The sequence below is a fragment of the Mastigoproctus giganteus genome, chromosome 5 (assembly GCF_048544385.1).
Source record: "Mastigoproctus giganteus isolate SK-2022 chromosome 5, ASM4854438v1, whole genome shotgun sequence".
Classification (NCBI taxonomy): Eukaryota; Metazoa; Arthropoda; class Arachnida; order Uropygi; family Thelyphonidae; genus Mastigoproctus; species Mastigoproctus giganteus.
Window position 1 is genome coordinate 152,398,235 of NC_143579.1, and position 25,838 is coordinate 152,424,072.

General features: G+C 36.9%; 1 protein-coding gene across 2 annotated transcripts in view; it reads left to right on the forward strand.

Annotated features, from left to right (window-relative positions):
- The window catches only part of Osbp (oxysterol binding protein), a 494,514-nt gene extending 476,098 nt beyond the window's left edge, over window positions 1–18,416 (forward strand). For both annotated transcript variants that reach the window (XM_090374241.1, XM_090374242.1), the window contains 2 exons: window positions 5,481–5,701; window positions 17,499–18,416. In XM_090374241.1, the coding sequence (XP_090230367.1) occupies window positions 5,481–5,701; window positions 17,499–17,644 (367 nt within the window). In that variant the 3' untranslated portion in view covers window positions 17,645–18,416. The remainder of the gene's footprint in view (window positions 1–5,480; window positions 5,702–17,498) is intronic.
- Window positions 18,417–25,838: the final 7,422 nt, after the last annotated feature.

Below are 25,838 nucleotides of genomic sequence, written 5' to 3' on the forward strand. Positions count from 1 at the left end.
TGGTGACAAACTTGCTGAAATGTTACAAGAACATGTGGTGCCAAAAAAGTCATTGAAAATGCATTTCCTTCATTCCCATTTGTATTTCTTTCCTGAAAACTTAGCAGATGTCAGTGATGAACAAGGAGAGCACTTCCACCAGGACATATCTGCAATGGAAAAACAGTACCAAGGCCTCTGGGACTCTGCCATGATGGGAGATTACTGTTGGTTCCTTAAATGGGAAAGCAATCTGGAGTATAAAAAGAAATCATTGAGTGGGAAACATGTCTAAGTAACATATATTGTGTGTAATAAGTATAACCATGTATGCTGATATTGTATAAAAACATTGAATTTAAAAAATATGTATATCTTTTGATGTAGATGTAACCGAAGTAATATATTCAAAATAACCAACTTTCATTCCAGAGGTATGACGAAAAAAAAAATTTGTTGGGTAGTGTAATTAATTAATTATTATAATAATGTGGCAGGTGAGCTGAGAAGTGATAATCAAGAAGTGTTAAATTGAGATTAAATGTAAGGTATAAGTAACAGTTATCCCAGAATAACATACTAATTAAATAGTACCACACTCAAGTTGGTAGAGAATGAAAGAGATCTAGGGGTAATTGTACAGACATGAAGTTCTCTGAACACTGCAGATAGACTGAAAGAACAGCTCATCATATTTTGTCAATATTATTTTGCTAGCAATAGGCAAGGAGGTGATGATCCCATTGCATTGGGCAGTGGTTAGGCTACACCTTGGATACTGCATAGAATTCTGGATGCCTCCTTTTAGGAGGCATACGGATCTGTTGGAACAGGTTTAGAAAAGAGCAACAAGATTTGGGGGGTAGGAGGGTACTCCTCCCAAGGAAGATTTCAAATTTGAGTGCTTAAAAAATAAGCAACTGCAAGGAACCCTAATTGAGGTGCTTGAGATTTTTAAATGGATTGAGTAAATTAAATGCTGGTGGCATCCTTGCTCTTTTTCAAACAACACACTTAACATTAAATAAATTTAAATTTTGTACAAAAAGGATGGTTCAGGACAGATGTGAAAATTTTCTCTCAGCCAGAGAATGAATATTGAAACAAACTCCCATCTGATGTTATGGAATTTGATGATTTGAAAAAATTTAAGGAAAGATTATTCAAGTGGATGTACAGATGAGATGAGTAGAGTTACCTTTTTTTGGCTGATGCCACATAGGCTTGCTTCTTTTTCCATCACTTGCTGCTACTACTAATCCAACAGTTGCATCTCTCCATGCAGTTCTTTGTATGAATAGATACATTCACATTTATCCATGCAAGAAATAGTAAAGAGGAAGTATTTCTTTTTTGGCTAGCCATCTTAGATGTCTTTTCCAGCAGACCCTCGTGCGTGTGCGTGTGCGTGCAAACAATATACCATTTTAACCATAAGCATGTTTTAATTGAATGTGCAAATTTTACACACACTGTTTGTTTTATCACTTTTAATCAACTGACTGAGACATAACAGAAAGTTTTCAATATTTACAAGCTGTTAATCAGTATCAATATACATGTTTTAATTTAACTTTTATTTTCATATATGTGATATCTATTTGCACATTGCTCATAATCTTTAATGTATTTTATTTTTGAATTTGTCAACTAATGATCTAAGTTTTATGTATGTTTCAAATGTGCCTTGTAAAATCAAATAGAGGGCTGATGGCAAAAGGGTTGATAGCAGAAATTGATGCAAATGCTCAACACATTCTTTTTAACTATAAGAAAGTTTTCTTTGATATCTAAAAGGAATAGCTCTGGACTTTTAAGACATTTGCAACTTTGGTCTTAGGATCACTATGCAGTTTTTATTAAAAATTATTTATCAAACCACTCATTTGAAATTTTTGTGGGATCTGTATTGTCTCTCTCTGTCTATCTATCCGCACTGGAAAACCAATGAAAAAGCAAGTCAGTGTGAAGCCAGGGCTCATTATTATAATAATAAATTTAAGTAAAAATACTTTTTTTCCCTTCTTATATAAACCAAGCCATGTGATATGTATGTACACCACATGGACACTGAAATAACTTTTGTTGCATTGTAATGAAAGATTAAATATTTTCAAGTTTTTTGACTACTTTTGTTTTTTTTAATTACTCTTTCTCTCATGGGCTGTATGTAGATTAGATAAGGCTAAATGAGCAAACTTGTTTATTTCTCAGTCCAGGATCTTATTACACATTACTAATTCATTTCACAAATATACGTGGTCTCAATTCTAATCTCAACGATGTCCATTTCCACTTGCAGTCTGCCAAACCTCATGTACTTTTTCTGACAGAATCTCAGTTATCGGTTGATTCAACTACTGCTCATCTCAGATGCCCAAATTATTCGCTGTATGATTCCTTTCGCCTCAAAGGTTGGTACTTGTGCATATGTCCGTTCTGATATTCCCTGTCAGAGACTTGGCAATTTGGAATCTCCTCTCTTTGATCTTCTCTGGCTTAAAATCTCTCTACCTCATTGTGTCAAATTCATCTGTTGTCTCTACCGTTCTCCCAACTCGACTAATCACTTGGAGCTCTTTGACTTCCTCTCTTTGCAACTTGACTTTCTCCAGTCCAACTCTCCTAACAGTGAGGTAATTTTCCTTGGTGATTTTAATGTTCACAACCCCAGCTGGCTTCCGTTTTCTAGTCACACCGACCCAGCAGGTTGAGATGCTGAGGCTTTTGCAATTACTAATGACCGAGCACAGATTGTTCATTTACCTACAAGAATTCCGGACAATTTCTAGTCACCGGACGTTTTCTAGTCACACCGACCCAGCAGGTCGAGATGCTGAGGCTTTTGCAATTACTAATGACCTAGCACAGATTGTTCATTTACCTACAAGAATACCGGACAATCCTAATCATACAGCCAATACGCTTGATCTATTTCTCACAAACAACCCTTCTAAGTACAAGGTCGAAGTGAGAGGTCCTTTAGGCACTTCAGATCACAATTTGGTGATTGTCTCTTCTCCAATGGAACCTTTATCTCATGGCTATTCCCAACCTCGTGTTGTTTGGCATTACAAGAATGCAAAATGGGATGACCTGCGAGACTTCTTTTCTTCTTTTCCTTGGTCGGATTACTGTTTCAAAAGTTCTGATGTCAACGTTTGCTCAGATCGTGTCAGTGAAATTATTCTTGCAGGAATGGAATCCTTTATCCCACACTCCACTTTAAAATCTCATCCTTTATCTAAACCTTGGTTTTCCAATAAATGTGCTAAGGCTGTCCAAGAGAAGAATGTTGCATATCGTAATTGGCTTGTTTCTAATTCTTCAGTTTCATTTTCTGCCTACGCCAAAGCTCGCAACAATTGTAAAGCAGTTATTAATCAGTCCAAACTAGAGTTTGAACAGGCTAAGAGTAGAAAACTTGCTTCTTGCCCTAATGGTAGCCGAGCATTCTGGTCTCTTGCCAAAGCTATTGGCCGCAACTTTTGCCCATCTCTGCTCCCACCTCTGTCCAAACCAGATAGTTCTGTTGTCACTTCAGCCAAGGATAAAGCTGACCTGCTAGCATCCCATTTTTCTTCCAGCTCATGTATTAACGATCTTGCTAAAACACCTCCCACCATTCCCAACACACTCCATTCAATGCCTCCTGTGGTCTTCAGTCAAAAGGATATCAGGATTTTGATGAATCTCGATGCTAAGAAAGCTCCAGGTCCTGATGGTATTTCTCCACTTGTTCTCAAAACCTGTGCTCCTGAACTTACTCCTATTCTTTGCCGCCTTTTTTCACTTTCTTATTCGAAAGGTGTTTTTCCTTCTGCTTGGAAATTTGCTCATATCCAGCCAGTTCCTAAAAAGGGTGACAAATCCTTCCCATCCAATTATCGTCCCATTGCAATTACTTCTACTCTTTCTAAAGTAATGGAGAAATCAATTAACTGCCAACTCTTAAACTACCTAGAAACCTTCCGTCTGATCAACGATCACCAGTATGGATTCCGTCAGTGTTGATCCACTGGTGATATTCTGGCTTATGTTACCCATTTATGGACTAATTCAATGGAAAGGTTCGGTGAAACACAAGTAGTTGCTCTTGACATCTCAAAGGCTTTTGATCGTGTTTGGCATAATGGTCTTCTAAACAAGCTTCCATCTTATGGTTTGCCAACTGTTTTTAATAATTGGTTATCCAGTTTTCTCTCTGATCGCTCACTGAGGGTGATGGTTGATGGCTCTCTGTCTTCTAACTTCTCCACTAATGCCGGTGTCCCCCAAGGTTCAGTTCTTTCGCCCACTCTTTTCCTCTTGTATATCAATGACCTTCTTCCATTGACTGGAAATCCTATCCATAGTTTTGCCGATGATAGCACATTGCATTCAACTTTCCATTTTGAGAAACCTTGTCCTGCTCAATCAGCTTCAACTATTTGAAAATCTGCTACCAATTCCTTAAATGCCAATCTTCAGGTAATTCTCAAGTTGGGCAAAGACAACTTAGTTGATTTCAACCCTTCTAAAACTCAGTCTTGTCTTATATCTCGCAAAAAGGATTCTTCTGCTCCTATGCTTATCTTTAGTGACACTCCAATTTCTAGGCAAAAGGATATATCTCTATTGGGGATTACCCTGACTTCTAATCTCTCTTGGCACAAGCACATTACAAATATTGCTTCCTCTGCATCTAAAAAACTTGGTTTTCTCTTTCGCTCTCGGCGTTACTTCTCTTCCAAACAGCTGCTCACTCTGTATAAATCGCAAATCCGCCCTGCCATGGAATATTGTTCCCACATCTGGGGTGGTGCCCCCAAAGCCTCTCTCAGGCTTCTTGATTCCATTCAGAAGAGGGCAGTTAGGTTAATTAATGATTCATCTCTAACAGAGTCTCTCCACTCGCTGTCTCATAGACGCACTGTTTCTGCTGCATGCCTCTTCTACAGATACTTCCATGGGCACTGTTCTTCTGAATTGGCTTCTATAATTGCCGCTCTCTCTTTCAAAACAGTCCGAACACGTGCCGCCACCAGCCAACATCCATTTACTGTCCAACTTCAAACCCACAGAACCAACTTTTCATCTTCCTCATTTATTCATTCAACTGCCGTTTTCTGGAACAACCTTCCTTCATACGTATTTCCTGAAAATTACAATCTACAGAAGTTCAAGTCCAATGTCAACAAATATCTTCTTTCGTCTTCTCAATCTCCAACCCAAGCACGGTACTAAGTACTATAGGTTCTAATACCTCTCATGTTTGGGGTTCACAAAAAAAAAAAAAAAAAAAAAAAACACACACACATTCTTGTATGGACTTACCTACCTTCCATCTTGTGTAGGCTTAATTGGGTGGGAAGGGGGAGTAGAGTTAAAATGCAAAATAGAAACCATGTGTACGTATATGTATAATTCCCTCTCTGAATTAGAAATTTTAAATTATGACAAAATGTATTAAATTGCTTAATACCAGATAGAATTTTAATATTCAGAGTTTGTATTTTTAGACCAGATTACGAGAAGATGTATAACTTTACATTGTTGGCTTGTCAGTTGAATGAGCCTGAAGATGGGGTTGCTCCTACTGACAGTCGCCTACGACCTGACCAGCGTTTAATGGAAGAAGGAGCATGGGATGATGCTAACAGAGTGAAACTTTTGTTAGAGGAAAAACAGAGGGCTGCTCGCCGTAAAAGAGAACAAGATGCTGAAATGGCTGCTTCTGAAGGTTAGTTTCTAAACACTTTAAATTTAACTATTGAAGCATTGTCAAGTTCAAGATAATCAGATAGCATTATAATTATGTGATCATTATCCCTCTTTCAACTAGAGATGACCCATTCACTACCATATTGTGATATTGGATTCCATCTGGAACAGTGAACGAGAAGGTAGTGATTGTATACAGTGATACTTGGTTTAAAGCTTACTGCAGTTGGGTTGCACATCATTCATTTGCCTGATGGAAATAACAATTCTCACAGTAGTGCCTTGAAAGGGTCATCCTTTATTTAAAAGTGATATTACAGTGTGACATTTTTTTTTATTACTATGGATTCTTGAAAATATTAATAATTAATCATATTTTTAGTAGACATATAACTTGAATAAAGAAATGGTTGTTTTGAAACATTATTTAAAAATCTAGAACTAAGTGACAAAATCCATTCGTTTTTCCTCTGCATTTCTGCTACATGTGATGAATAAAAAATTAACAGTGGTCTGTGTATGTATCACTACTTCAAAAGCAGTGGTCACTTTTTAATCCTGGAACCCATCCTTTGTAAGTATACTTCAGTTATGGTTTCATTGAACTGCTATATATTGTACTTCTAATTTTCTGTACTTCTAATTTTATTTTGTATAAACTCATGCAAATCAATGAAATTAGGCTGTGTGGTTTCCAGTCTTGCTCGAATTCAAAATTGTTAACAGCTGGAATACAAATAATTAGGGACGAAGCATCTCACACTCAATTAAAATATGCATTTTGTTCTTGAAAAACTGTACATTTAACTGAATGTATGCTAAGTGAACATTAAATTTTCGTATAAACTCGTATAACTTGCCAAGATATGTTCCTGAAGTTTTGTGAATAACTTGATATTCAAAGGAAATATGAATAAATACAACTAAAGTGCACATACCTTATAAACTAATCCTCTTTGAAAAATTCATTCAATGAAAGCTGATGAGTTGCCGTCTTCTTTTCATCATAAAGAATCTTATAGCAAACAGTGATATCATGAAGGCCTCTTGACAACATTACTGCTTTTTCAACATTGGAATTAGAATCCACTTTGAAACCTATTATCTCATCCACCTTCATCATGATGTCTCTTAAATGTTTAAGGTTCAGGTTATTTGAAGGGGTACTGGAGAGTTCATCATCACTATCATACCTTTTTTTTTTTTTTTCAATTTCCATTTGTGCCTGTAACCCAATCAAATCATGCCATCAGACCCTCTCTGTGAGAGTCCAGCATCTTCATATTGTCCCACTTTGATATGGAAGTATCTACTTCCATATTAAGGTGTTTTGCCATGTCTAAAATTTCCTTTTGACATTTTCTTGCATCTTCATAGGTTGCAACAATGTTTCTCATTGCCATGAGAATCTTATACTCTCTTTCAAAACTGTATGAGAGTTGTTGCTTTCTTCCTGTTGGTAACAACAGTAGTTTCAGCAATAGTTCTTCTCAATTGATATTGCTTAAGGATGAAAATGGTCCCTTGAATTTTCACTGTACCAGTTCCAGGGGGCACCCTTACTTTGTTTACTCCTTTCACTCGTCTAAACCACATGGTAAAAAGCACTGAAGTTCCACTAAAGCTATGAAAACTGAGAACACATAACTAGAGCAGCAATGCACTTGAGACTGCCAAAATGATAGTGAAAGCAAAACCTGTATTTTAGTTTTGCTTTTGGATTTATAAATCACATTAGCTTATAAAGTCATAAATAAATAAATAACTTTCTCTTTACACTCCAGACAATCACAGGAATCAGACACATACAGTTATTGTAGTCATCTACTAAGATAACGCCATAGGGTACAAAAGACCCAAACCTGTACATGACTAGTTATACATATGTGTCTGTATATACTAGTTATGTGTATATGTCTTTTTCTTTACTTTTAATGGCCCATTAGCTCAGTTGGTTAGAGCCTTTTGCTAATAACGCAAAGGTCGTGGGTTCAATCCCCCATATGGTCCACGGTAGATCTTTTTCACTCAGATTAGTGGAGAATGAAAGAGACCTTAGGGTAATTGTGCAATCAGATATGAAGTTCTCTGACAGTGCAGACGAGCTACCAGAGCAGGTCATGGAGTTTTTTCAATGATATATGGGAATTTTGCTAGAAGAGACAAGGAGGCGATTCTTATCCCTTTGTATAAGGCAATGGTCAAGCCACATCTTGAGTACTGTATACAGGTCTGGAGGCCTCATTTTACAAATGATGTAGAGTTGCTAGAACAAGTACAGAGAAGGGCAACAAGATTGGTGAGAAGAATAAACGGGTGCTCTTATGAAGAAAGGCTTAAGTTCTGCAAGTTGCAGCATCTGGAGACTAAGCAACTGCGAGGTGATCTGATTGAAGTGTATAAGACTTTGAATGGTTTGAGCAGGCTCAGTGCTCACGGGATATGTCTGCTTGCTCAGACCTGAGGGGGAATAGATTCAAATTTGAGGAGAGACAGTTGTAGAATAGATATGTGTGGAAGTTTGCCTTTAGCCAACAGTTAGTTGATTGCTGGAACAGACTTCCATCAGTTGTTGTGGAAGTTGAAAGCTTAAATAGACAAACATTGGAGTTGACTGGATAGGTGAAATGGGAAGGGTTTTTTTTTTTTTTTTTGCTGATGCTGTAGAAGCTTGCTTTCTTGCATCATATGCCTCAAATAATGCTAAAGTAGTAGAGAGAGAGAATCTTTATTGCAACTAAATTAATACAATGTACATATATAGATTTAAGTAAAGTTGCAATTGAGTAAAGTTGCAATTGTCCCATCACGGCCAACGGCCAGGGGCTCACATCAGGATATATGATGGATAATGCACATTCTAAAATTGAAGATATAACATGTAAACATGTCATTACACAGTATTAACTATATTTGCAAGTGACATTGTACGGTTATATTTACAATAAATATAATATATATGAATGGCACTTCTCTGTCAAACGAGTTCTATCGTGGCACAGGATAGCTTGGCAGATGGTGTGGAGGATGCACGAACTTGTTCTCATTAGATTCTGGGATTGGAGCGAGCTGCTAATACTTCTTTCCTGTAGGTTTTATGGATGCAAAACTTCTGAAGGTCAGCGTCGAGGTGCTGTACTTCCGTTAGCATTTGGTTTGGGAGGAAGTGGTCTGAGATATGAAGCCTCCAATTCCTCAAGCGGAGCATCGCGGTTGACCGAAGTTCTGGCTTGGGTATTCGCCAGTAACACGAATCCCAAATGGATGGTGTTGAGATCGGGCCTGTGATCATTTTAACTGTAACTATCAGTCATTGTATTTCAATGATGTCAGGGAGTCGCTGCATCCCCAGTGAGGTAGCTAAAGCTGTAGTTCTGTCCTGTGGTGGGAGACAAGCTTTCCAGTTAGCCCATTTAAGTAGCCAGAATTCTGCAGCGAGGATTGGTTTCTTTGTTGTAGTAGCTGCTGATGCCCACACTTCAGCAGCATAGAGGAGTGGAGAATAAACTACTGTTCTGATATATTTCTTAATTATACGAGGTTCCTTAACATAAATTAGTTGTTGTTTAGCTAGCCATTGGAGAGAGGCTGCTCTGGAAGTAGGCTTGTCTACATGAGCATGAAACCGGAGTTTTGGGTCAAATACTATTCCCAAATCCACATGTGTAGGAGTGGCAGATATTACAGTTCCATCAAGTGTTGGGGCTATTATTGTAGGGGTTGGTCTGAGAGAGAACACCATTAGTTTTGTTTTTTGTGGGTTGATTGAGAGTCCGTACTGTTTGAGGTAAGAGGCGACATTGATGAGACTATCATTAATGCTTGCTGTAGCTTCAAGGTGATTGTTGGAAGCAATAGGCGTTAGAATTTTTATATCATCTGCATAGGTGATGATTTTCTCATTGTTACTGACAAGAGGCGCAATGATGGCTGTAAATAATAAGCCAGATAGGACTCCTCCTTGCGGAACACCAGCAGAAATTGCCTTCTTGTGCGATTGTGCATAGGCATCGACTTTTTGTAGTACTCTATCATAGAGGAGTGAAGCTATGAACCAGAGGATATTACCTTGGATTAGATAGTGGTCTTCCAGTAAGCGGAGGAGTGCCGACACGTTGATGGCATCAAAGGCAGCTTCAATATCCAGGTACGTGATTGCGAGTTCCTCTTGCTGTTCAAAGGTGGACAATATATTACATGTGGTTGCAAGGAGGTTTGTCACTGTGAATCGGTTTCGGATTGCATAGTGGACCTGTGGCGGCCTATCTCCAAGAATCTGATTCATTAAGGTGGGCAGCATAGATTTTTCCAGGATTTTCAGGAGCGTTGAGGAGTTAGATATCGGCCGAAAGTGCCTGGGTAGAGTGGGGTTTCGAACTTTTGGATGTAGTCTAACGAGGTAGCTGTTCCAGGCTTTAGGAAAATTTCTTGTTGTTAGAATTCCGTTGAAGATGGACTTGAGCGGTTGGAGGATGAACGGACTGAGACATTTTACCATGAATTGCGGCACTTTGTCGGCCCCCACAGTTGCTGTCGCTGGAAGGGAGTTTATCGCCACTGTCAACTGGTGTGTAGAGATGGTGATGAAATGCAAGATGTCTTGTTGCAATTCGTTGTCGTGACATAAAAGAGAGTTTAGTTGATCTGGACGCGTATTGAATCTGGTAATATGATCTAACCATTGAGTTGGGTCCAACTGACTCGGAAAGCTGTAGGACCTGAAGCGGTATGGGATTTTCCCTTTTTGAAGTTGGGCGTCCAGGTGTTCTGTTATTGCTCGTGATTTCTCCTTATTAAATGGTGCTCGTGCTCTTGTATGAGATATCCGGTCGGAAGTCTGTTGAGTTCTTTTCCAGATCTGGTGTGGCTGCTGCTTTAACAGGAAGGCCATGTGTGCAGTCGGATTCCACCAGGCTTTGGAGTAAGGTGAGATACTTATCTTCTTTGATGCAGAATATTGTGCAGTGGTGTTTACCCAATTTGTTAATAGTGTTACCGCCAGCAGGACGTCACACATTTCAAGTACATGCCAAGGTATGAGGGTGGCAGCTTGCAGGCATTTTTGGATGTTAAGGAGCTTGGGGCTGACAATGACGGCAGTTTGTACGTTTTTTTTTGGCAGGTGGTCCCCGAGTAGGAATAATTAATTTTGCGTAGATAGGGTCGTAGATAGGTTGGGGGTAGGTTATAACAACCTCCCCCCCCCCAAGTCCTCACCGGGCCACTGCATTCCCAATACTTTGAGCACTTTGTTTTACTGCTCTGGTCTGAGGCATAATTTCTGTTCAAATTCAATTTAATTAAGAGTACTATACTAAAGTAATACACTTAAATGCAATGATAACACTATGCATTAGTTATGCAGTAATAGTAATATCTATTACACCATCAAATTTATGTTATTATCAAGGTTACATTATAATTAATATGTTATCAAGTTGAGATTACACCCTTGTGAAGTTATAAATTAATTATAATAGCTAATAAAATTATCTATTAATGCCAACCTACATGTTTCAAACTTTTGAGATACCTATTTACCACAAAAAAGGCAACCAGACTGATGAGGGTGTGATAATTACTGTAATTATTGTCAATATACAGAAAGTTCCAGTGTGGACCTTAACATTTGATGAACAGAACCTTAGGAAGAAGGGGATTAATAAAATGAATATTCTCAATAATCAAGTATATTCCCAATGGTAGGAGAGACAAGAACCAGGAGTACAAATTTAAAATCTTAAGTGATATAGAGTAACAGAATGCTAGATGATATTTACCTTCAGGCATCATATTAGTACAGGTGACCCCCGCTTAACGCTGATAATTCGTTCCGTAAAAACAGAGCGCTAAGTGAATCCGCGCTAAGCGAGCGCCACATTCCCATAAGGTAACATATGTATTTGTGAGTTGTGGTCGGTGCCATAGGATATTTCCTAATCAATAATAAACGGTAGCGAAAAGATGCACAAATGTCGGTCAAAATATTTAATATTCAAATATTTGTATATATAAAATATTCTGCATTACATACGTATATAATTATGTGGTGACTACTTACGTATCAAAATTACACTTAAAATTCCAATTAAAATCATGAATTTAATTGATCTAAATTGATTTAATTTAATTGATGAAATTTAATCAAGAAAAATGTGTCGATTTTGGGTTGAACTTTGTCCCTCTTCCAAATAAACTAAAAGGGGTATTAATTTTAAATCCCCACAGTGTTACCACCCTACAATAAAGTCAACCGATCCTTCGCCGCTTTGAAACCTGGCATGTTTTTTTGTTCTTTCAATATGAAACTTCTTTTAGGCATTCGTTTCCACAAAAGTATGTTGTATACTTTATGTATGTTGAAAACTTGTTGAGAAGTATAACACATAATACCCCTCTTCAATAATTTTAACAAGTTCTTTTTTGAAAGTTTCGGCTCTGTAATCTGCACTTGCGGCTTCTCCCTGGATTTTAAATCTATTCAACCAGCCCTTATTAGTTTTAAATGGTTCCACATTTTTTTTTTTTTTTAGGTGAGTTTTCTTCAGATCATCACATTGGCTAATATCTTTCTCTCTCTTTTTTTAATAATATTTAACTTAACTGAATTCTGCATTGGATATTATCTTAAATAAAATTAGTTAGTCTTTCCATTTCAATCCTAATAGCCGGCCTAGCCCTAGTTGCTTGCAGTGGAACAGCTATCTTTCCTGCCGCTAAAATTAATTCTTTATTTTTTTTTTTTATAATTGTTCTTACAGTTAAATTTGCGAGTCCTAAGTTATGGCACACATCCGCTTGTCTTTGACCTGAATCGATTCGCTTCAAAACGTCTAATTTAATTTTCAAATTCAGTCTTTTTCTTACATTTATAGTCTTCTTACTGCGCTCAGACGTTGTTGCTTTTTCATTCTTATCGGCCATTATTAACTCTTCGAAAATGTAACTGCGTTGGTTGCATTAATTATGATACAATGTTCAAGTAAACTGTCCATTTCGCATGATGTCTAATACGGTACTGAGTGATGACTAGACTTCAGATAAATGCATATAACGCAAATATTACAAGCAATATACTTGATAATTTTTTAAAATGTTGCTCTCAGAACTACGTAACAAGTCACTGTACGGCAGTTAAATTAGCGTGCGAGAAAATTTTCTCGGCGTGGGAAACGTTTTAATGCTGTTTTGTTTTTAATTTTCAAGCTATCGACTCCATCAAATGAAACAATTTCGTTCAATATGCCAAAAATGCAATCTGTAAAAGAGCGTTATAGTGATCTGTTACAGCATTATAGTCAGATACGAGTTATAATATAAGAACAGCATTATAGCGAATCAGCGTAAAGCGAACCGCGTTATAACGGGGGCCTGCTGTATTATGGTGGCATCAACCAAAAAAAAAATTAAGCTACCTACATTACTTAGCCATCACTTCTAATTGTCATCGCGTCTATCTAAAGCCATAAAACACATCACTCAGGACCCCTTATACAGGGTGATTCACTACCAGTGCGACAAACTTGCAGGAGGTGTAGGAGGCACAAAGACGAATCGGAATCACATAGCATTGCAGGGTCCGAAATGCCCTGAGGTAGAGACGTTGAATGGGAGGTCGCGTGAACAGCGATCCCGCTGGAAGTCAGCATTTCCGAACCATTTCTGTTGAAGAAACCAAGTAGCAAAAGTCCTCGGGAGTAGATAATCCGCAGTCTCCAATGATTGGACACGTTGCAGATGGTATGAACTCATTTGGTTTGTTAACAGTATCCTCCATACAGTGGATTGGGAAATACCCAATCGTTGGCCTATCGCTTGAGTACTCGTACTCGGATTGCCTTCTGCAAGACGTAGGACATTCTCCTCATTGTCTGGCGTCCTTGTCGTTCGCTCTCGATTCATGGTACCTCTCGTGAAACAACCAGTCTCACGTAACCTTCTGTGCACACGTGCGAAAATCGTATGATGAGGAACACGCCTGTGCGGGAAACGTTCCTGGTACAAGCGCAGAGCGACGCGCCCGTTACAGTCCGCAGCTCCACACGCAAGGTGCATGTCAGCCAGTTCAACGTTTGAATACTCGCCATCCTACTGCCTCGGGAACCGGTTCGCAAATGCTGACTTCCAGCGGGATCGCTATTCACGCAAACTCCCGTTCAATGTCCTCTACCACATGACGAAGGCATTTCGGACCCTGCAATGCTATGTGATTCCGATTCGTCTTTGTGCCCCCTACACCTCCTGCAAGTTTGTCGCACTGGTAGTGAATCACCCTGTATAGTGTTTAGTTTCCAGCCATTGTAATTTACAAAACTCAAATCTTGTTGCTCTCCTTTGCCCACAATTCAGTAGATCTACATTCTTCTTGAAATGCAGCTTCCAAACTTGTATGCAGTACTCAAGAAACAGCCTAAACATTTCCTTATAAACAGGATAAATCCTCACTTTTTTGTTGCTGGCAAAATTCCTGTATATATATGACAGAAGCCCATGAGCTGTCTTAGCAACCTATCTTACCCTGGGTATTTTTTCATTCTCTGCTACTTTGATACGGTACTCAATGGTTATTCTGGTGTTATTGCTACTCAGGTACGATACCTTGCATTTGTCAATGTTACACCTCAATTGCCACTTTTCCACCATCTGCCTAATTTATCCAGGTCTTGTTGAAATAGCATACCTGCATTACTGTTCATTAATCACCCTGTCCTCCTTTGTATCATCAGCACACAGGCCTTTTATCAGTTTCATCAATAAATATTGATGAAAACTGATGAAAGTCCTATGTGTGCTGATGATAGAAAGGTTTTTGCATCCACTTCCTTTGTGGATGCAAAACTAGACAACAGTTCCTTTGTGGCTGCAAACTACACAACAGTTTAATAATTTAAGCTGTCGAAAAAACTATATTAAAAAATATATAAAAATAAATAAATAAATAAATAAAATAAAAATTCACACAACCATTCCCTCCAAATGCCTGTCCAGTTCCTCCTTAAATTTATATAACCTATCAACTTCCACGACAGATGGAAGTTTGTTCCAGCAATTAACCACCCGCTGGCTAAAGGCAAATTTATGCACATCTATTCTACATCTGTCTTTCCTTAATTTGAATTTATGCCGCCTTAGGTTTGTAATCTGAGCAAGTGGAAGAATCCAATCAGGATTCAGAGTGCTCAACCTATTCAAGTCCTTATACACCACAATCAGATCATCGAACAGGTGCCTAGTCTCCAGCCATTGCAATTTGCAGAACTTAAGCCTCTATTGGTAAGAGGATCCCTTCATTCCCCTCACCAATCTTGTTGCCCTTCTCTGTACACGCTCAAGCAAATCTACATCCTTCCTAAAATGAGTCCTGTAGACCTGTATGCAGTACTCAAGGCATGACCTGACCATTGCCTTATAAGAGGGACAATCACCTCCTTTTCCCTGCTAACAAAATTCCTATATATCATTGACAAAACCCCATGACCTGCCCTGGCAGCCTGTCTACATTGCTCAGAAAACTTCATATCTGACTGCACAATTGCTCCCAGGTCTTTTTCATTTTCTACTACCTTAAGTGTAGTACCACACAGTTGGTACATTTCTCTGGTGTTACTTCTACCCATATGCAGTACTTTGCATTTGTCAATGTTAAACTTCAGTTGCCACTTCTCAGCCCATCTGTCCTATTTTCTAGATCCTGTTACAGTAGCACACTGCCATTACTGTCGTTAACAACCCTGCCAACCTTTGTATCATCTGCAAACTTCGAAACTAAGCCTGATATACCTACATCAATATCATTGATAAATATACAAAACAACAGTGGACCCAACACCGAACCTTGTGAGACTCCACTAATAACATCAGTCCACGAAGAGCAGCACCCATTGATTACCACCCTCTGTCTTCTCGCACTCAACCATCCTTTTATCCATTGTAGCACTTTACCCTTAATACCATTCTGCTCCAATTTGTACAGTAGTCTTCCATGTGCAAGTAGTCTTCCAAGCTTTCCTGAAATCCAAGTATATGATATCAAAATTATTTTTTGCATCCAGTTCCTTTGTAACCACATCATAATAACCAATGAAATTTGTCAGACAAGACTTTCCCTTAACAAACCCATGCTGTGTCTGAATTATTGCTGCAGTCTTGTCTAAATGATCCTGCAATTCATCTTTAACCAGTGACTCCATTATTTTATCCAGAACAGAAGTTAAACTAACTGGTCTGTAATTACTCGTGTCACCCTTCGATCCCCCTTTGTGAATTGGGAATACATTTGCACATCTCCAGTCCATGGGGACCTCCCTTGAGTCCAAGGGTGCTCTCTTAATTATGGCTAAGGGTTTGCTTACTTCTTTTGTCACCTCCTTTAATATAACTGGATAGATCCCATCCACCCCAGGTGCCTTTCTTATGTTTAACTTCAACAATTTCTCCTCTTGTTTGTTCTGAGTTATTAAAAAATCATTAAGCACCCTGCTACAATTTGATAATCTTCTGGCATTTTCAAACTTTAATAACTCCTCATGTGTGAATGTAAATACAAAATACTCATTCAGTTTGTTTGCTATCTGAGTACGATCATCAACAGTCGAACCATCGATATCAAGTGGACCAATCAGATTCATCCCCTTCCTTTTAGAGTTTATAAAAGTAAAGAAATCCTTGCTGTTTTTCTTAGCATCCTTTGCCAAAGATTTCTCATAATCTGCCTTCACCTGCCTAACGTCCTTTGTGACTTGATTACAGACTAGCTTATATCTGCCATAGGCTTCTGTGTCACCTGATAATTTATATTCATCCCATGCATTTTTCTTCTCTGTCACGAGTCTCATTAGTTCATTCGAACTAATGAGACTAACTAACCATTCGAACTAACCATTTAGGCCTAAACCTTGAACAATATTTCTTAATAGGTATGAAACTTTTAGTAGCTTCCCCGATTAATTCCTTGAATACTTCCCACTTGGAATTTGCTGTTGGTAACATCATCAGTTGATCTCATTGTACAGAATTTAAAAACTGTCAGAGACCACTGCACTCACCTTTATGGAAGCAAAAACCCTATCCTTTACCCCTGTAATTATATCTTTAAGTACATCCCACATCAGTACACTGTGATCACTGCTGATAACCAGATCAAGAGTATTACCCTCTCTGGTTGCCTCTCCAACATGCTGATGCAGAAAACAATCATCCAATAAATCTACAAAAATCTTACTAGTGTGCGAGTGACCAATCCACAAGTTCCAGTCAATATCTGGGAAGTTAAAATCCCCCATTATAAGACTTTCCGATTTACTAGCCCACTCTATTTCTCTGTACAATTGTTCATTGTGCTCATTCGAGTCATTAGGCCTATAACACACTCCTACTCTTATTTTTGATTTCGCAGTGCTTATGTCACACCAAACTGACTCAACAGTGCACTGTTCATCTATATCAACTAATGCACTTCTTTTGATTTTATGTTTTTTCTTAATTAACAGCGTAACACCTCCTCCCTTCCTATCCTGTCTATCCTTTCTGTACACATTGTACTCCCCAAATTCCAATTCTGCATTCCTAATATCTGTGTGACACCACGTCTCTGATATCCCAAGAATATCCTCCTTTGATGTCTTGACCAACACTTCAAATTCATCAAATTTATTTACTGTACTTCTAGCATTGGTATACATGCAAGTATACATGCACCCATTCTGTGTGGAATTAAGGTAGTATTTTTTTTTATCAATAGCTGCACTGATTTTTATTTTATTTATTTATTTTATTATTTTTTATTATTTATTATTAGTATTTTTTTTTTTTTTCAGGTCGCCCCTATGTTGGATATGAGCCAGTCTGGTTTAAGAAGCAAACTGATCCTACGACAGGAAACCCTGTTCATATATACATGGGCAAATACTGGGATTGCAAAGCCAGGCAAAACTGGAGTCAATGTCCTGATATATATCTCTGATGTTTGGACCTTGTGATATTTTTTTGTGCTTTGCATTGAAATGACAACTGTTATTAAGTGAAGGATACATCATATTCCACTTAGATGGAAGATGATATATTATTGACTTCACCAGAATTTATGATTTTATTACCTCAATTCAGTGGATACACATTGTGTATGGGAGAAATATGTGCCTCGTAAGGACTTGATATTAGATTTTACCTTTCAATGTATTATGCTTATTTTGTAGTTTCACTCTCAGTTCCTCAATATTATTAAACTATTCAAAATGGCCCTGCCCACCCCCCTTCATAATTTTATTTTAGATTTTGAAGTTTGGCCATTGCAGATATATCATTTTGTTTTTAAGTTGTCAGAGCCTTAAAGGATGTGAACTTAAAGTATATGATGTTACATTTATAAAAATCCCTGGAATCAGTGGTATTTTATCATGTAATTGAAATTTATTTGTATATTCTGTTTATCAAACTAATTATCCAAGGAATGTTAAGTATGACTTTAAATTTCTTATGCATAAAAAAATTCTGTCCAATGACAGATTGACAGTGAAACTTTTTTTTTTTTTATCAGTGAACATAAATTTATATAGAGCTTAATGTAGTCTGAGCATTTCTGCAGGCTTGATGGAGTATTTAAATATTCATTTCTCTCCCAGCACATAATTATGAGAAAGCTTTCAAAGTCTCATATTGCATCTGTCAGTTTGGTGATCAACAGAGACAACAAGTCAAGCTCGAGATTGACTTCTCGAGCTTGTAGTAAGGGAATTTTTATAGTATTAGAATTTATATTTAAATATTGTAGTAGCTTTGTAAAATGGAAACTTTATCTTATGCAATGGTAATTGTATAGCATCCTAAGTTTTGCTATAATAAGGAAATATATTTTTTTTATTGCCAAAATATTCCATTAATAGATATTGAGTTTGATATTATTTATTGTTGTGCTTCTTTTTTTTTTTTTTTTTTTTTCTCTTGGGAGTTAACTAATGAAGGTGATTATTACTGTAACTGTACAAAAATTGGTTTTGTATGTTTGGGCTACTGCCAGAAATGGGAATAATTTAATGTTATTTGAGTTCAGTGTCATTGAAAACATTTTATTTTACTTCTTTCTTAGGCCAACATTTCAAATGAAAATAATTATATAGAATTGAAGCTCTGCTGTATGATTATAATTATATATGAAATATATATAATTATATAGATGATGGCATTATTGTTTGGCAACAAAATTTAGTAATAATAATAATAATAATAATGCTGAATGACACCTTGCTATTGAATCATGAGGGGGAAAAAAATGTTTTTAAAGGTTGATGCTGAAATGGAATATTTTCTAGGAATTAGTCACTCAGATTTAGTATATGATTTAATTTATATACACTTCTAAAGGAAAATGAAAACAAAAAGAGTAACCATGATTAAAATTTACATATGAGATATGATAGTTCCTAAAACATTTAGAAATATTTTTATGAATGGGTTTGACATTTTAGCAGTTACCATAATAAGCTGATTTTTTTTTTTTTAATTAATTTTACAATAGTGTATTAGTAAAGATTTTGAATGTGATTTTTGCATACCTGCATATCAAGTATATGTCTTATCTTGGTCTTCATCTGAAAATAATGTCTAATTGGGATTAGAAGTAAGAAAATATACTGTTTGATATAATTAAGAAATAAATCACTAATAAAAAAATAAACTGCAGTAATGTATCCTGAATATCAAATCTTATTGCTGATACAAAAAAAAAGTACAAAAGACTCAAGATCACAATAAAACATTATAGTGTTCTCTATGAGAAAATATTATATTTTTAAGGTTCATTGAAATCTAATAAAACTAGCTTTGAAAGAAATTGCAATATATATGTTTCTTCTTTTTTTTCTTATTTTCAGAAATGGATTATTGAACTTGCATCATATTATTGAATCTTTTATTAGATTCAAAGAAAAAAAGCTAAAAATTTTGAGAAGGTAACATGTGTTTGGAATGTTTGTTTAAGCTGTGTATTTGTGTATAATTTTCACATTATTATCACAAGCACACAATTTTGAAATAAATAGCATTTAGCTGAATAAGATCACAATCTGGCATTAGTAAAATTCTTACTACTTTTAAAATGAAAAATTTACACATTGAATATTACTGATACTTTTATTTTTGATTTGTTATTCTTGATCTGATTTTTCATATGCATCCAGTAAAGTTTCATAAATCTGTAAACATATCTTTTATCCCAACTGGAATGTATAGATGCTGAATCTTTTTCAACAATAGGTGATGATGATATCATACTGTTTGCAGCTTGAGGCTATTTTATATGTTACGAAATATTAGTTCAGTGTTTACTAGATAAAAAATTTGACTTTGGAAATTGTGTATGCAGTAAAATTATTTTAATAAATTTAGTTATAAGAAAAACAGCAGCAGAGATTTTTGTACATTGAAATATTTTTTTTTACTTGTTAAAACATTTAAAGTGAAAAATTGGCATAAGATCTAGTTGACTCAGCTGTTTTTACCTTCCCTACTCTGTAAATGTCTGTCTATTATAAGTGTACCTAACTAGTGTAAAAAAAAGAGAGAGAGAGAGATTAATTTGTCTTATTCAACATGGTTGTTGAATAACATCAAGCTAATAGTTTTAGCTTGATAATACTAAACTTCACTTGCAGAAACATTGGAAATAAGGTGCTTTTGATTCCTCCAATACACTGAATTAATAGCATAGAATAGTGAATGCTGTAAAAGTGTGAAAAAAATGCTTTGTTTCAGTTTTTTCACTGCATTAATTTACTCTTTTGCAGATTTTGTAAATTATTTTGCAAAAAAAAATTGCTTTTTTTACACTTTAACATTAAAATTTATACATTTAAATATTATTAGCAGAGATTAGATTTAAGTATTAGCTGAGACATATGATGCTTTCTTGCACCATATGTCTCTGCCAATGCTAATAATACAGTGTACTATAAATATACTATTTATAAATTAGTAATTATTAAAAATTAATATTTGTGAATGTGTTATAAACAAGACTGATTAAATCTTTATTGTATTAATTTTCCAGGAATATTGCAGACCCATTGTCAGAATAAGAAACTATCATGTATTTTTTTTATAAAGATTGATACTGAGTGATCTTTGGGTGAAAAGAACAACTAATAAAAACATTGTTTCCGTCATGGAGCAACCCCAGATGCCAAAGCATTTTCCAACAAGTAATCACTCTTTTTTAAGTTTATATAAAGACAGATAGACAGTTCAACAGTTTCAATCTTATAAGTAATAAGCAAAGTCAGGAAAGAAAATATGTGTTTTTTTTATTTGTTAGAGTAATTAATCCATTAAACACATTATTTGTCCACTCAAGGTCACTCTTGCTCCCTATGGCAGAGCTGGGTACCTGAGTGGAAAAAAACATCATTCAGAACCAAAAGAAGTATAATAATAACAACAAACTAGACTGTCTCTCTCCCTACATGATTGTAATTAATAATTACACTCAATTGCAAATTGAATATAATTTATTTGCAAAAAAAAACAGTTCCAGTTTAACTCTACAAGTATCCCCCCAAAACAAAATTTTACTACACATTATATTACGATATATAGAAAAGATAGAACCATTGCAAATGCAGCTACAATCCCTGCACATAGTGGCACAGTATTCATATCTGCCTCTAAAATATCCTCTCACAGTATTTCTCTTTCTACTCACTTATAAGCTGTTGATTTATGTGCAGCACTAGAAATAACATTAACTTTACTGTTGGCATACCTTCTGCCAAATAACTGTTATACACTAAAGAACTTGAGGACTTGTAATACAAGTGCCAGAACCTTTTTGTCTCTCAATATCCTCAGTGCACATCATTGACTGTGGGGCTCTTCTCCCATGGATCAAAGAGAATGTCTGATTGAAACCTTACTTTATCAGTAGCAACTGACCTTAAACACTGGCCATCATACGTATACTCACTTACTCACAGGATCCATATGTTCTATATATCTATCTATATGTTTTCTTTCCCCCCCAAATGTAGAGGCCCCGGGTGCCAAGCGTATTTCGAGGCCAAGCGATATCTGTGAGATTATAAAGAGCTCTTCAAAGGCGATTAAAGTTATTTTTAAGTTTATACGTTTATCTAAAGCCTTATTTTTTTAAAACCGTTCTACACTTGAAAAGCCACAAGTTAGAACAGAGAAAGAAAAGCCACCTTTCTTTTTATTCTTTTTTCTAGGTCACTAATCAACTAACACTTTAACCGCTTGGCCTTCTAGCGGCACTGCTCCTGCCTCCCCGTGGTGGGGCCGGAAATCTTGGCAAGTAAGTCCACTTGCCAAGGGCTAAAAGGAGCAATCATGGATAATACAGACCATAAGGATATTGAGAACGATAATCCAAAGAGACAAAAGACTGATCGGATGGAGCAACCTTGCCCGTCGTTCTTAATCGTCCACTCCCTTACTAGTCAGCCCATGAATAAATTGTCTCCGTTTGTAATACAAAAACATCTGGAGGGTATTGCAGGATCTCCCAAGACGGTGAAGAGACTGCAATCAGGAGACTTACTAGTAGAAACCACCAACCACAGACATTCCGAGAAGCTGTTACAACTCACAAGCTTTGCTGGAATTCCAGTTAAAATATCTCCACACACAACCCTAAATTCATCAAAGGGTGTGATATCCAGTTGGGACTTACTGAATGTCACCGATGAAGAAATAACCCAAGAACTGCAGGGACAGAATGTAATTGAAGCAAAAAGAATAATGACTAAAAAAGATAATCAACTGACACCTACAAGAAATATTATCCTCACCTTCAATACACCCAACTTACCCTCCTCTGTAAAAGCAGGTTATTTACTTTGCCGCATCCGACCTTACATTCCAAACCCTTTAAGGTGTTACAAATGCCAAAAGTATGGCCACTCACAAACTGTATGCAGAGGAGTTCCTGTCTGCCCTAATTGTGGATCCTCAGATCACATACAAAGTAACTGTACAGCTACAAAAATGACCTGCCCAAATTGCAAAGGTGACCATCCTGCATATTCAAAGACATGTGAAAAGTGGAGAACGGAGAAAAAAATAGTAAAATACAAGGTTGAGAACAAAGTAAGTTACCCAGAAGCGAGAAAATTAGTAGCTCCTACTATAACCAAAAATATGACCTATGCCAATGCTGTAAAAAAATTTCAGACAGTCTCCACTCAAACTGATGTAACAGTTCCCACTAACAAATCAATTTCTGACTGGGCTAGAAATATTCTTTCTAAGCAACAATCCAAGTTCTCTGACCAGGCAAATAATACTCCTCTGACAATACCAGTGGCATCTCCTGCTCCAGTCATAGATACCATATCTCATAGTTTAAACACAAATGTAGTAAAAAATTTTCAAGATAGAACCATGGACACAGATGGCACACCCATACAGGAAGATCCCCTTCTAGAACTCCATGCAGAAGAAGAAATGGACACAGGTCGGCCAGTTTTCTCCAAAAAAGATAAATCTAAATTAGAACGTCATAAGCCAGTAACCTTCAAAAAGCAGTCAGATACATCTCCAACAATTAAACACAAATAATGGCTTGTATTTTACAGTGGAATTGCAGAGGCTTTCGTTGCAGCACAGATGATATCTGTGATCTAATTAACCGATATTCTCCAGTTGCCCTTTGTCTTCAGGAAACCTACCTAACCTCGCAAATTTCTCCTTCAATAAAAAACTATTGTCTTTATCGAAGAGATCGTAATACAGCAAATGCTGCCCACGGTGGTGTAGCAATCTTAATAAATTCAAAGATCCCAACTAAACATATTCCACTTCAAACTGACATAGAAGCTGTTGCTGTTATTATAACTCTCCATATTTCAATAACACTGGTCTCAATATACCTACCACCAAACCATACTTACTGTTTAAAAGATCTTGAAGATCTACTCATACAGATACCTCCACCTCTCTGTATATTAGGGGATTTTAATGGGCACCACCCCTTATGGGGCGGTCCTAAACTAGACACACGTGGTCGACTCGTTGAAAGCTTTCTAGAGTCACAAAACCTCACCTTACTCAATACTGGTGCGCACACTCACATACAACTCCCAACTGGACACACCTCAGCAATTGATCTCTCAATTTGTTCTCCAATACTCCTCCCAACCATAGAGTGGTATGTTTTAAATGATCCTATGGGCAGTGACCACCTTCCAATCATGTGCAATTTTTTAATATCACAGTCTCCTCCAAACAAACTCCGCAGGAAATGGAAATTTGTTCGTGCAAACTGGACAAAATTTCGATCATCAATCTCTCTTGACGAGGAAAAAATCCAGCTCCAGAATATTGCAATGTAACAGATTACATCACATCTCCTAAAAGTGGCCAAGGACACAATACCACTATCAAATCCCCCTGGTCGCAAGCATTATAATTACTGGTGGAATGACGAATGCACAAAAGCAAAGAAAGCAAAAATCAAAGCCTGGAATTTATTTCGGCAATGTCCAACCACAAACAATCTCATTAATTATAAGAAGCTAAGAGCAAAAGCACGATTTGTACAAAGGCAAGCCAAGAAAGAATCCTGGACCCGTTTTGCATCGACCTTTAACAGAAACACTGATCCGAAACTATATGGAAAAAAATTAGACAGTTATCTGGTAAGTTTCCTACTATACCTTCTCTAATCCTCTCCTGGAAAGGGCAAGATCTATCTAGTTCCTTAGATATTGCTAATGCTTTGGGCAATACTTTTGCTGAAATATCAGCGGCATCAGCATATTCTTCGTCATTCCAACGAATTAAAAAAACTAGAGAAAAGCATGCCATAAAATTTCAAACCGCACGTACTCTTCCATATAACAAACCTCTGCAACACTCTGAACTTCTGCATGCCATTAGAACAGCCCAAAATGGTGCTGCCGGGCCAGATGGGATTTATTATGTCATGCTTCAACATCTCGATGACAAAGCTTTAAGCCTGCTTCTGATTTTTTACAATCGTATTTTTTTAGAAAATGTTTTTCCAACTTCTTGGCATCACTCTACTGTTTTGGCATTCCTAAAACCTGGAAAAGATCCAACTAACCCCTATAGCTATAGACCGATCTCTCTCTCAAGCTGTCTGAGCAAAATCCTTGAAAAAATTGTCCACAGAAGACTTGTATGGATCATTGAGTCACAACATCTAATGAGCCATAGCCAATATGGCTTTCGTAAAAATAGGTCATGCTTAGATCTTATGGTCAAGGCTGAATTCGCCATTCGAAATGCCTTTGTTAAACGTGAACATCTTGTAATGGTTTCAATAGATATCGAGAAGGCTTTTGACACTACCTGGCGGCATGGCATACTCAGTGATCTTTACTCTCTTGGTCTGCGAGGCAACCTTCCTATATTTGTCCAGAACTTCCTACGTACTAGATCGTTTCAAGTTCAGTACCATCATGCCCTCTCTAAAACATTTATACAGGAAGAAGGAGTACCACAGGGATCAGTACTGAGTGCCACTTTGTTTGCTCTTAGAATAGATTCCATCACCAATCAGCTTCCAAATACAGTTGAGACCTACCTTTATGCAGATGATCTTTCCATCTCCTGCCATTCCCAAAACATGAGGTGTATTGAACGACAGCTACAGATATCACTTAATAAAATACAACAGTGGGCCAGCCTCAATGGCTATCGACTCTCGCAGCAGAAAACAGTTGCCATCCATTTTTGTAGACAGCGCAAACTTCATCCGGATCCTGAACTTCAAATTTATAATGTCTCCATCCCGGTCACTAATAGCATCAGATTTCTAGGATTAACATTTGATAATAATAAGTTAAATTTTATAGACCACATAAAAAATGTACGTACTTCCTGTCTAAAAAAGTTAAATATACTCAGAGCTTTATCCTCCCAAACATGGGGCGCAGATCGTACATCTCTGCTTCGGCTATATCGGGCATTAATCAGATCCTGTCTTGATTACGGAGCTCCCATCTATGATTCAGCCAGATTGAGTGCATTACGCTGGCTTGATCCAATTCAACACAGTGCCTTGAGACTTTCACTCGGTGCTTTCAGAACATCACCAGCACAGTCTCTACATTGATGCCCATGAACCCCCACTAACTTTACATAGGAAAACACTGTTATTGAAGTATGCTGTCAAGATACAA